We start from the raw sequence: 12,500 nt of genomic DNA, 5'->3' as shown, positions 1-12,500 counted from the left end.
ATTTAAGACATTCTCCAATGCAGTTCCTAAAGTATTTAAGACATTCTCCAGTGCAATTTCTAAAGTATCTAAGACATTCTCAAATACAGTTTCTAAGGCATTTAAGACACCTTTGCAATTTCTAAAGTATTTAAGACATAATCAAATGCAAATTCTAAATTATTTAAGATTTTCTCTAATTCAGTTTTTAAATTATTTAAGACATAATTGAATGCAATATCTAAAGTATGTAAGACATTCTTAAATGCAGTTTTTAAAGTACTATATTTAGGACATTCTCGAATGCAATTTTTAAAGTACGTGAGACATTCTTAAATGCAATTTCTAAAGTATGTAAGACATAATCGAATGCAATTTTTAAAGTATTTAAGCCATTCTCGAATTCAGTTCCTACAATTTTTAAGACAAACTCGAATGCAATTTCTAAAGTATTTAAGGCAATCTCCAATGCACTCTCTAAACTAATGTACATGAAACAAGATCGAAATGACGATACATCTCATTGCGTTCATTTCCATAAAATATTTCCCATTTCACGTACAAATATTAATTTCTTTTATGCGCTCTTCCTTTGCGTATTTACTTATAATTCTTCTTCCCTAGATCGACCTTCACAAGGAGGTTCGAATGCTCGAGAATTCTCGGGCGGAACTCGAGAAGGTCGTCCTCGAGTCCGTGTCCCACCTCCGGGTTCTTCACGACGCCAAGCAACGTCTTCAGGATGATATTAAAGACAAGGTAACCTAATATTCGTTGTTGTTGTTATTATTATTATTATTATTATTATTCACTTTCAAGTTACGCATTCGATGAAGAGTTCATCAAATACTACATTGTAATACAATTCCTCGCACTTTTATTATTATTATTATTATTATTATTATTATTATTATTATTATTATTATTATTATTATTATTATTAGCTGGCAGCTCTGGAAGTAGACAAAGCACAGGAAGCCCTCACAGAACATTCTCCTGAGATTTCCTTCAAGCCTGAACCTTTGCGGGTTCCCAAAGGTAAGTTCGTGATTCCGTAAAGCAAACGCACAGACACACTATACATTATACATATACATACATACATATATAAATATACTATATACATATATATATATATATAATATATATAGATATATATATAGAGATAATATATATAGTATATAATATTATAGTTATATATATAACATAACTACATATATGTATGTATGTATGTATGTATTCACGTGTGTGTCTGTGTCCGTTTGAACACACGTTAACTCAGTATATACACATTTCGCTATCTTTTCACCTTTCCGTTTATTTTCCTTGGACCAAAGAATGTTCTCCTTCCCTTAGATTCCTTGAGACGCATCGTAGAGCTTTATTAGATAAAAGTCTCTTCTCCTCAACTGAGGGTTGCTTACTCCCCAAGGGTCATACACATCTCTAAGGCCGGTGGGTATCTTCAGGCCATAATGGTTGCCTTGGAGAGGGTCAGACTATTTGAACAAATCACAGAATGTTGTGATAGGGAGGCAGAGATCGATTACAGCTTAAGCAGTGTGTATCTTTAACTGTTTATGAAGAGGTCACGAATGAGCTATATTCTCGCATAGCATTCAGAACAGTCGATATATTCAAGAGCTAGTTGTTATAGAGTAACTCAAGTAAATGAGAATTAAAATTAATCCTCGAAAGGCTTTGTATATGGAATCAAATAAAATGCTGCATAAAAAGATAAACATTTTGGATTTTTCATGTCGAATTTATAGTGTGGTTTATTTGGTAAACCAGAAATCCCTAATTAAAATCAAGTTTCCTGGGCTCATCACAAACAGGCGAAAAAACCTCTTGAATTGCTGAGGGTCACTCTAGTCCAGCAAGAAAAATAACGGTTTATTAAAAGTTAGCAACCAGAGATATATATTTCGTTGCCATGGTCTTTTGATAGGAGGGAATGATAATGGGTGAAAATTATCAAATAATCTTTCGTATGACCCACCAACGAACTTCCACCACCGGGCCTCTTCCAGAAGCGACCGTCTCATTATCAACGAGAAAAAAACAAATCCTTTCCTTGCATAGTATTTCGCGCTAATGCCAAGGAAGATTACAGCAATTCTTTTTAAGACCCTCAAACATCCAAAGAACATCAACTCTGTGACCTATCAGCCAAGAATTGCCTTCAACCTTGGGATTTTACGACGTTCGTCAAAACAATTGCTTCTCCTCCTGACGAATCTTTTGCTTATGTATTTAAACAAGTTAATTTAAGGCAGAAGCCTCCATCCTTCCGTCTTTCCATCTTATTGAGGGAAAATTCTATTAGTTATTAAAGAAAAGATTTAATCTCACAAGTAGACATGGCTGGAATTAGTTTCTTTTAAAGTGAAATCTATAGAAATTTCTCATACAAATATTACATTAGTTCATTCGTTCATTTCCATAGACGAAGAGAAAGAGAGAGAGAGAGAGAGAGAGAGAGAGAGAGAGAGAGAGAGAGAGAGAGAGAGAGAGAGAGAGAGAAGAAAACAACCTTTATTTCCTTTATGTACAGTGATCTTTTACAGATTTTTTTTTAATTGAAAAGAAAATATAGATAATATAGTCACTTGATATATACGTCTTGGTAGGCTTTAGTTTCTTTCATCCTGCCCTGGAAATATTACAGTCGGATATATTCAGTGAGACAAACCCCTTCGTTTATTTCTTCCCAGGAACGATCCTTCCTGCCGACTGGCTAGATCATCCACTGAAAAACATGGCGGTGACTGAAACAGCTATCAAGGACTCTCAGGCTCTCAGGGACAAAATGTGTGTAACGATCCAAGTAAGATCTTTTACGTTTGCTACTTTTGCTTTCCGTGTAGAGAAAAAAACCCTTAGTTATTTTCTTAGTTGTTATTTTTTGTGGTTGTGTTGTCTTTGAAATAGTTCCGTAGAGAAAGCTTAGACGTATATAAGTACTATATTAGGTCATTTTTCAGATAATAAGAAGCGTTTATGGGTTAACTTTTACATTATCATTGGTAAGCGTGGACGAGAGTTTTTCAGGCATTTCAAGATTCATTAATGGCAATAATGGGAAGGTGTGTCCCTTGGTGTACCCTAGACTCATGGCACCCTCGGAGCTGATATGTGGATACGGAGCCGTAGAGAGAGAGAGAGAGAGAGAGAGAGAGAGAGAGAGAGAGAGAGAGAGAGAGAGGGCACAAAGCTCTAGGCATAGTAGACATTACTTTTAACAGGTGGATTAAAAACGTTGGCTGAAGAAATACTAGACGTAAGGAACAAGTTAAAGGAAAACTTTTAACAGGTGGATTAAAAACGTTGGCTGAAGAAATACTAGACGTAAGGAACAAGTTAAAGAAAAAATCAAAGTGATTCGGGGCTTTCTGTAAAATTGCTTGTCGTAACCAGTAACCAACCTCCTTAATAGCTTGCATTAAAATAACCTTGCAGACTTGCAATAGAAATGACGTAACGCAACAGACGGCAACAGACTGCAACAGACTACGCTGTCCGTCGACGCCTCCACCAGGAGATTCGTGCACGAGACGAGCTGCAGTGGCAGAAGAATTGCTTGCTGGAGGAGATACGCGCACAGGAAAAGGAGGTACTACTCATTGCTTCTCATCTATGTCCAGTATGCAGGCTCTTACCTGCACATTTTGTTCCACTTTGCTTCAAGATGCATAAAATGAAATCTGTTGCAAAGCAGTTATATAAGCGTTTGCGAGCAAATGTCCATGTAGTGTGGCGTAACGGAAGTAAGCAATCCATTTTACTTAGTATTTATATTTGGGTAAAGAATTAAGCTTTATATTTAAGTGCTATTATCTGTATGAAACGTCAAAAACACGTATAGTGTAATATTTTGTCTGATTTTAGTTAGAATTTGAATTCTGAAACGTCAGATTTATGATTTTAGTTAGAGTTTTAATTCTGAAACCTCAGATTTATAAAAAGATTTAAGTTAGAATTTGAATTGAAATGTCAGATTGATAAAACAGGTTAAGATCCAAGAATTTTTCTTCACGTCTAGATTTCAGACCTCGAGGAGCAACTGAGGGCTTCTTCCCTCCCGCTGAAGGTGGCCCAGACGAGGCTGGAGGGCCGAACTGCCCGGGTCCGCTTCGATCTGGTGCGCGACGCCCCTCAGGATGGTCTCATGGCTGAAGTAGAACACCTGACGGAGACGAGGAACTTACTCAGGGAGAAGTTGGCAAGAGCTCTGTAAGTTTTCTTGGAGTTTCGAAATGATTTCGTTATTTGCGTGTGTGTGTGTGTGTGTGGTGTGAGAGAGGAGAGAAGAGAGAGAGAGAGAGAGAGAGAGAGAGAGAGAAGAGAGAGGTAATGTGAATAACAGGTGATAGTATTAAAGCATTTAGCAACTGGCAGAAAAGTTATTTTTTCTTTATGTGTAAACGCCCTTTTATTGGTCTATGAAATCAATAATTCCTATAAATTTCTCTCTCTCTCTCTCTCTCTCCAAAAGTTTTTTTCTTCAAAACTTTTGTTTGTTCTCCTGACAGGGACGCCCTCCACGCCCTACAGCGGCATCTGCGGACAGTCGACGTCGACCTAGGCAGGAAGTGCCTTTCAGTCAGTCTAGAACAGAAGGTGCAGGGGGCCAGGCAGGCCCTCAAGGACAGGGCACCGCCGGAGACCTTGACCCAGGCTAACCTTACTCTGACGGGATCTCTCAGGGCTCATCCTACTCATATCCTGTAGGATTTTGTAGGGCTAATAACTAGATTTCATAAATGATTTTTTTAAACAAACAATTTAGTGATATGAACAGACAAGCCAAAGAACATTTATAGTATATCTAAGGGTATCGTAACGAAAACCTAAAAGTTTTAATGAAAGTTGGTTGAAAATTCCCTTTTTTGTATTTTATATATATATATATATATATATATATATATATATATATATATATATATATATATATATATAGTTATCTCTACAGAGATTATTCACTGTATAGTTATCTCTACAGTGATTAATTACTGTTAGAATTTTCAAGTTTTCTTTAATCTTTTTACGTGAATAGGGGACAACATTTGTGATTCCATTACATGTTATAGACATATCTAACTGTAATGTTTGAGAAAGTTGTATGAAATAAAAAAAAAAAACTAATTTGCGCGCATCGTGTTTACCTTTTATTTGCACATGTTAATAGACAAATCCTTTCATTTGGGTTTCTTTGAAGATAAAATAGATAAAATCAGTGAAGGCTTGAATGAAGGACCTTGTGCCGGTCCTCATCGCAGCAAAAGCTGTTAATGAAGAACAAACTTGTGAGGCGTCATCTTCAGTTGACTAAGGTCTGTAATGAATCTCATTCTTAGTTACTAACCGGATGCGTCTTTCATATTTCATCGGTCTGATTCACCAGAAGTAGTAATTATGATAATTCTTATCTTTATGACAGTAAAACAGTGTTGTTAACAAGGTCTAATGAGTTTGTTCTGTCATTGTGCATGAATTAATGACCTGTTTTAACTATTTATCTATTTATTTATTTGATTTTCATTCTGCTGTGTAAGATTTTATGGGCCTTGTTTCTGTAGAAATTGAACTCCAGCACATTGACGCACCGGTGAAATGCCAAAAATGGTGAGATTTTTCATGTTCTCGGCCATTTAGTCAAGGAGAAGGTAAGGTAAATGTCAAATGACCCCCTGAAAGGGAATTCAAACCATTTCGAATCAAGCATTCACACAATAAATAAATCTGATATTTCCAGTGGTTAAGGCCGCGAGTACGTGAGCCATTTTGTGGCGCCACAGAGGCTCGAGTACTCGCGGCCTATGTACTGTGTCACTCATTTTTGTGGGTTTGAATTTTTTTCCCGAATGCTTTGTCCCTCTTTTGGATGCATCCTATGTCATTGCAGAGTGGAAAACTGAGCACTGTGTCCTTAGATGCTTTTCATATTATCTATTAATCTAAGCAAAATATGATTGTTGTATATTTATGAAATGCATATTTTGTGTTTAATATTATTAAAGGGCTGACTGGGCCTTCAGGAAGTCCCCATTGACACAAGAGAAATTTAAACCATACGCTTTGATTCTGATTCACCATTATTTTTTCTCTTTTTATGAAACTATCCCGAGAGAGTCAACGCAATGTAATATTGTTTAATGCCTCAGTAAGGCAATGTATTGTTAACTGCCATCTTATACGGCGGCAAAAACTCTTTGATTGCAGTAAGCTCTAAAGGATTCAAGAGCACAGAAGATTAAATACATAAATAGAGAATACCCTTGTATAACAGTAAAAAACAAGATGAATGAATGAAACTGGCGCTATCATTTATCTTTTAATAAATATTACCACACTTACATGCATGCTTTCCAAATGTCAAGTCAAGGCTTACATTCGCCTTGGATGTCTACTAAGAAATTGACAATTACGTAGTTCATTAAATGTTGATTAAAATGACTGAATGTCAAAGAAACTTATTTAAAAATTATTTTTCTATAACTTGTATATTCACTGACATTTTCACAAAAAACTAGATTATATAAACTGATTGGGTAGAGAAGATGAAACCCCGACTGACGAAAACTTCAAAGGGCGTAAGCAAAGGGTGACAGTCTTTCAGAATGAAACGTTGCTGCAGTTCAGCGGATGTTGTCCTCGAGGAAACAAGATCGTTACATTCAAGACTTCCTCTGACGCCTGTAAGTGTATTCGAGGAAGTCATGGACGGAGAATTGCACGACGCGCCTCTTGAACCGTTGATGTCCATTGTCGTCGTGGTGTTGTTATCACGGTCTCCCTCTTTTTCCTGGCGAAATGCAGTTTCCAGGTGTCGCAAGGATCACAGACCTTCCAAGCACCAAGCACCCTCGACATAAATAAATTTATATACCCCCATCTAAGAACACTTTTGTTTAAGAGTCACTGTTCTTTATGTGGAATCTTATTTATTTTAGTTTGCATTCCATGTTCTGTGGCACATCGCCCCTTCTGTTACTTGGAGCGAAAATGTATTTACTCAGCTCGTAGTGAGTCTCTGTCTTTTTGTTGTTTTTAAGTGAAAATAATCTCAATCTATTTATCATCAGTTAAAAAGCCTATGTCCATCAAAATAATCCAGTCAGAATAGCAAAACTCTATCATTATCTACTCCAGATAAAACAGAATAAGAATAAAGTTGACTATCTTTCAGTCAAAACCAAAGACCATTCTTAAGGCAGACAGAAGGGAAGCCCCCAAGACGATGCCGATGGCACCTCCCATCTGGCTAACCATCTGCGAAAAAGCATAGCCGTCGTATTCCGTTGTTACTTCCTTAGAGTGCAGATCAGGCGAAAGAGACACGTGAATTGTCTCGTTAATCGAGACCGTAAAGCTCATCCCTGTATAGGTCTCGTGGACTGAGTGCCCGTGCATTTCCAGGAAGGTCCTGGAGTGCATCCGGCAGGTTGTCTTGCACTCCTCGTCAAAGGTCCTGCTGTAGGACTTGAAAGGATAAAGATTACCGTGAGTAGGTTCTGACTGGAAGGACCATTTCAGTAAATCCAAGATCAGAGAACGGTTACATTCCACACCTTCGTAAGAGTTTCTCAGGACTGGCATATCGCACTGAAATTCTTCGGACAGATGCTCTTGGATACAGTTATCTAAACAAACACCATATTGTTCACCAACCGAATTTCCTTCCAGTGTTAAGTAATCCGATAATTTTGATATGACCGCAGTCAATGTGGAGTTAGACTTATAGGGAAAATCTAGAAGTGGTTTGTCACTCGTTGAATGAAATGATATGAGATGGTGTCTGTCACTGGTTTCAGACTTGTTGAAGGAATACACACTGTCATAGACTTCAAGATTAAATTTATAGCACCTGTGGCCCAATAAACTAGTAGTATCCCAACTGCCATTGACATTTTCATCCATAAGCTTAATCCATTGTTGCGTTTCGCTCAGAGTCAGCAATGAATTGTTCCATGCTTTACGAAAGAGCAATGGATTCGTAGCAAATTTTTTAGCAAGAACAGATAACATATCACTTATGTTAGGGTCCATAAGATCGTGTGAAACCGCAGCTTCTTTTAAAAGTCTTCGCGTATCGATCGGAGGCCAGTGGCAGATAGTAGCTGACACTGGATGCTTCCCTTTGAATGGGTACGCTCGAGTTGACTGAGCGATCTGATGGCAATACAGGAAAACATAAAGCTGGTATCCACAGATCATTAATGTGACAATACCAAGTATTGCCATTATTGTTTTCTCAGCCACTTTCATAGCAGCTTTCTTCAGTCCTGTCATGAATACCCGGTGGAATAGCAGTTTCTGGAGGAAATAAGAAAGGGACAAACCAAAGTAAAGACCAAAAATACCACCAAATTCGACAAAAGCGCCGGAGAAATTAGTACCACAACTAAATTCTACCTTATATTTGTAGTTGGAACTGGCTTCAGTTATCTCATCAACCAAAGATTTTTTAGATGCTATGCACTTATTTACATGTTCACTATCACCAAGTAGGGATAGAACGTAAGAGGGAACAGCAAATCTCAATACTGGAAAGGCAATCAGTGATTTATGACAAATGGGAAGATCGGATATGTCCACGAAAGGGCTTGCGCCAAACACTCCTGATCCCTGGTCTTGCAGCAAACACTGGACAGGGGAGTCGACTGGTGAGGGCACTCTGCAGCCAAAAGATCTAGTTGCCCATCGTTTGACCAAAGCATCATCCATTACCATTTTCACCATATCCTTTGGAGATGATCCTCCTCCTCCACCATGTGACATATGACCATGGTGAGCATGGCCCTCACTAGGAAGACTTGGCATCATCATTGTTCCATTCGAGTGTGGCACATGTTCTGATTGATCAGGAACCAAAGTAACGAACATCTGACCAGAATTTTCAACCATGTAAGCAACAGATAAGAGGAGATGTGTCGCTAAAAGGACTAAAAGGAACAGATAAATAGAGTAAGCAGTGAGGTCACTCCAAGTCTTCTGGATTTTTGGGAAAAAGGCTTGAAAACTGGCTTGTATCCAAGTAAAGCATGTCAGCAGAGATGCTCCAAGGAAAAGACCCAGACACCCTCCTATATCTGAATAGAACTTAAAAGCTGGGTAAGAGTATTTCTCAGAAAACACTTTATGCCTTTGGTTAACATCAATTCTCAAAACCCCATCTTCCTCCAAAGATGTCTCCTCCGTGGTGCACCAGTTTTCTCGAAATTCACTAAAACCGCACTTTTTCAGACAAGTCTCCGGACTGATGAAATGAGAACTCAGACTGCATGGTTTTTTTAGTTTGTCGTTAAGGCTGGGAAATGTGCCGAAGCAGAGATTTTCCTGTCTTGCAGCCTCAGCATAGCATCTAGAATGGCATTTTTCTAACACATGCCTTGCATACACTTTCACAAAGTGGACAGAGTAAGACTGTACTTTGAGATGCATTTGATCTGCTAGAGGTTCAAAGGGAGTCACAGAGTTTTCGATTGAATATTCAGATTTCGATGAAATGTAATATTTAAAGAGACCCTTCTTCCTTAGAATATTTATTGCCGATAGAGAATCATTGGCCAAATCATTACTGTAAAAAGATAAGATCTCAGACTCATTCCTGAAGTGGATAACAAGAGTATTGGAACTGCTCACAGGAAGTGGTTTCAAAGAGTAGCATAGAATATTCTCTATGGGGGATATCCAAAGCGGAGATGACTTGGCACTGATGCCATAAACTTCCCTCAGACGGCCCAAACTGACTTCTTTCACAAAGTGACCTAAGGGAAACCTTGCGCGATCAAGCAGCTGCAGAAGAAGAGTATCATTCTTAATGCCTTTGAGGTGAAGGTAGTCCCTCATCACGGAATGATGGCAGTGAGTGTTCAGATCTAGATCAAACTCCAGCAGGGCCACTGGGTTTAGTGGGAGCTCAGAACATACTGTGATCGGTGGCGTGTAGGCTTTCGGTCCAACGCCGCCTGTAAATACAGTGAAGCTTTCGTAGTAGAGCTGCCTGTTATTCTCCACATAATACAAGAAAACACCAACGGCAATGAGAGCTAATACAATCTCGGTAAGTTTCTCCTTGAATTTTGAGAACCTGGATAACATATTGAACCAGATACTAGATAGTGCTGGCTGTCTGGTGTTAGCTTTCGTGGTTCACTCGTCAACAACTGGCTCCGCACTGAAAGCTTTTAACTTCTGACGCTCTGGGAGTACTGAATGAAGTGCGGTTGTACCACAAGACTTTTACAGGATACGCATGTTTACAGTCCACTTGATGAAACATCGTTTTTCTTATCAATGATTTACATTTAGTTCTGTGGCTCATTATCTTCCACCTACGCAAATAAGTCTCTTAAGATATAAAGGCTTTTTTTTTTATTTGTCAATACAGTACTTGACATCAACAATTAAGATTCAAGATAAGTTTATGGTTTTCAAAGCTTGGGATGTTTTCATTAATTTTGTTGAGATAGTAAAAAGGTGACGAGGGAAAGAGTTCCAAAATATTTCCAATTACCATTATTTGCAATAGTAAATACTTATTATTATTATTATTATTATTATTATTATTATTATTATTATTATTATTATTATTATTATTATTATTATTATTATATGTCATTTGTATTATCCCCAATTATTTTTTTCACATCCTGTTGCACAAAATTAAAAATATTATTGCTTTAACCATAATAATCAAAGCTAGTATAGCCGCCCCCCCCTCTCCCTGTGTGTGTGTGTCTGTCTTATGGCATGCTATACAATTTCAAACAAATCCTTTCTATTTTCTATTGTATAAAGTTTGGTGATTACATCATATCTACGATCTAAGATAAATTATACTTCTGAATGGGTCTACACAAAGGGAGCCAATGTAATGACTAACATGAAATACTCAGCAGTATTGACTCATGTGTCATACGAAGAGGTTATTTTTTATCCTTTATTTAACTATTTTTTCCGAACTCGCTCCAAGCATAAAACAATCCCATTAAACATACAGGTGACTTTTAATGCTCAGACCTTACCCCTTTTAAGAGTCCACAGGTCCGCACCAGTCCACGCTTTAAAACTACTTTGAAGTCGGAACAAGCCGGCTGTAATCCAGACAGAAAGTCTGACATGGCAAGTGTTTCACCGAGGGAAAAGGATTAACCCAATACAGACGAAATGGAGATTAGCTCTAGAAGGAACATGACCTTCCCGGTAACGGCCAAGACGTGAAGACTTATGTCTTGGTTACAGCTTCCCGAAGGGTAAGATCCTGACGTCCCTCTTTAGAGGAGCCTTCGTTTGTTCCCAAAATTATAACACTTCAGTTAAATTCAAATTCCATTTGGTTAAACCAAGATCAATTGAAGTTCCACTCGTTTCTTTGTGTATGTTCATAACAGTCAAGCAATGGAGCATTATATTATATTATATATATTATTATATATATATACATAATATATCTTGAGAATTTATATATATTATTATATAATATATCTATATATATGAGATAAATAACAAAAATGGCTGTTTCTGTTAAAGTTTTCAAGAGCTCATATTTCTTGAATGAAATTCAGCTCCTTGTTTGCTCCCGTTGTAGCTTCAAAACATACCATTACAATTAACCACCCTGAGGAGATCAGCATTATTGGATACCGATCCTTCTTTGCGTTGGTATGAAACCTCTTAGCGAGTAAGTCCTATACGTCAATTCAAGATTCATTTCTTAATCTGACCCAGATTTCCCATGCGTGTGTACCTGTGTTGGTACTCTCACAAATGAAGTACCTATTAAGCATCATTGTTAAATGTCTGTGCATAATATACGAGGCTTCGTCTATAAAGTCGTTCCTTGTTTTGGCTTTCAGTTTTCTGTAATAAAAAAAACCTGCTGACCAGTTTAACTGAAAGAATTGAAGACAAAAAAATCATAAAAACCCAAGCGACAACAGACATGATGAATAATCATAACAACGAATTATAAGGAAGAGAGAGAGAGAGAGAGAGAGAGAGAGAGAGAGAGAGAGAGAGAGAGATACCAGCATATGAACCAAGTGACGTAGAGTAGAATTCACTTGATACAATTCTATTTCCATTTCCTTAAAAAGGATGATTATCATGTGATAACTTCGGCAACCACAGTAATGGCCGTCCAAGACCTGACGTAAGTAACAAGCCGATTCCCAGCGGCCCAGTCACACTGACGCTGCGCAGTATTCACTGACTACTTCGAGACAGAACATAACGTCCCAGCTTCCAACGGTGTTCGTCTGATGGAGAAATTCGTCTGAGCAAAATGGAAAGTGTCGATTGTGATATTGACTCTTACTCTTGTCTGTCTTTCAGACTCAGTGACAAACTGAAGCTACAAAACCAAGAAGACTGGTATTTTGAGATAGAGGATGTGAGTAATGTTGAGATTAATTCTGCACTTTGATGTACTGTTAAGCAATTACTGTTATCCATGTGGTAATGCACAATTATCAATCCTTGTGATAGTAGATGCACACACACACACATACAAA

General features: G+C 37.8%; 2 protein-coding genes across 2 annotated transcripts in view; both read left to right on the top strand.

The window, feature by feature from the left end:
• The window catches only part of LOC135222864 (tektin-2-like), a 72,998-nt gene extending 68,173 nt beyond the window's left edge, over positions 1-4,825 (top strand). The window contains exons 5-10 of the mRNA XM_064261212.1: positions 604-738; positions 924-1,017; positions 2,697-2,823; positions 3,472-3,595; positions 4,025-4,215; positions 4,515-4,825. Coding sequence (XP_064117282.1) covers positions 604-738; positions 924-1,017; positions 2,697-2,823; positions 3,472-3,595; positions 4,025-4,215; positions 4,515-4,713 — 870 coding nt within the window. The 3' untranslated portion in view covers positions 4,714-4,825. The remainder of the gene's footprint in view (positions 1-603; positions 739-923; positions 1,018-2,696; positions 2,824-3,471; positions 3,596-4,024; positions 4,216-4,514) is intronic.
• A 7,274-nt stretch (positions 4,826-12,099) lies between these two features.
• Positions 12,100-12,500, top strand: part of LOC135222774 (gem-associated protein 5-like) — a 291,182-nt gene continuing 290,781 nt past the window's right edge. Inside the window, exon 1 of the mRNA XM_064261034.1 lies at positions 12,100-12,379. Within this exon, the coding sequence (XP_064117104.1) occupies positions 12,272-12,379 (108 nt within the window). The 5' untranslated portion in view covers positions 12,100-12,271. The remainder of the gene's footprint in view (positions 12,380-12,500) is intronic.

Source organism: Macrobrachium nipponense, chromosome 20 (genome assembly GCF_015104395.2).
Source record: "Macrobrachium nipponense isolate FS-2020 chromosome 20, ASM1510439v2, whole genome shotgun sequence".
Classification (NCBI taxonomy): Eukaryota; Metazoa; Arthropoda; class Malacostraca; order Decapoda; family Palaemonidae; genus Macrobrachium; species Macrobrachium nipponense.
This window is presented reverse-complemented; position numbering and strand designations above follow the sequence as displayed.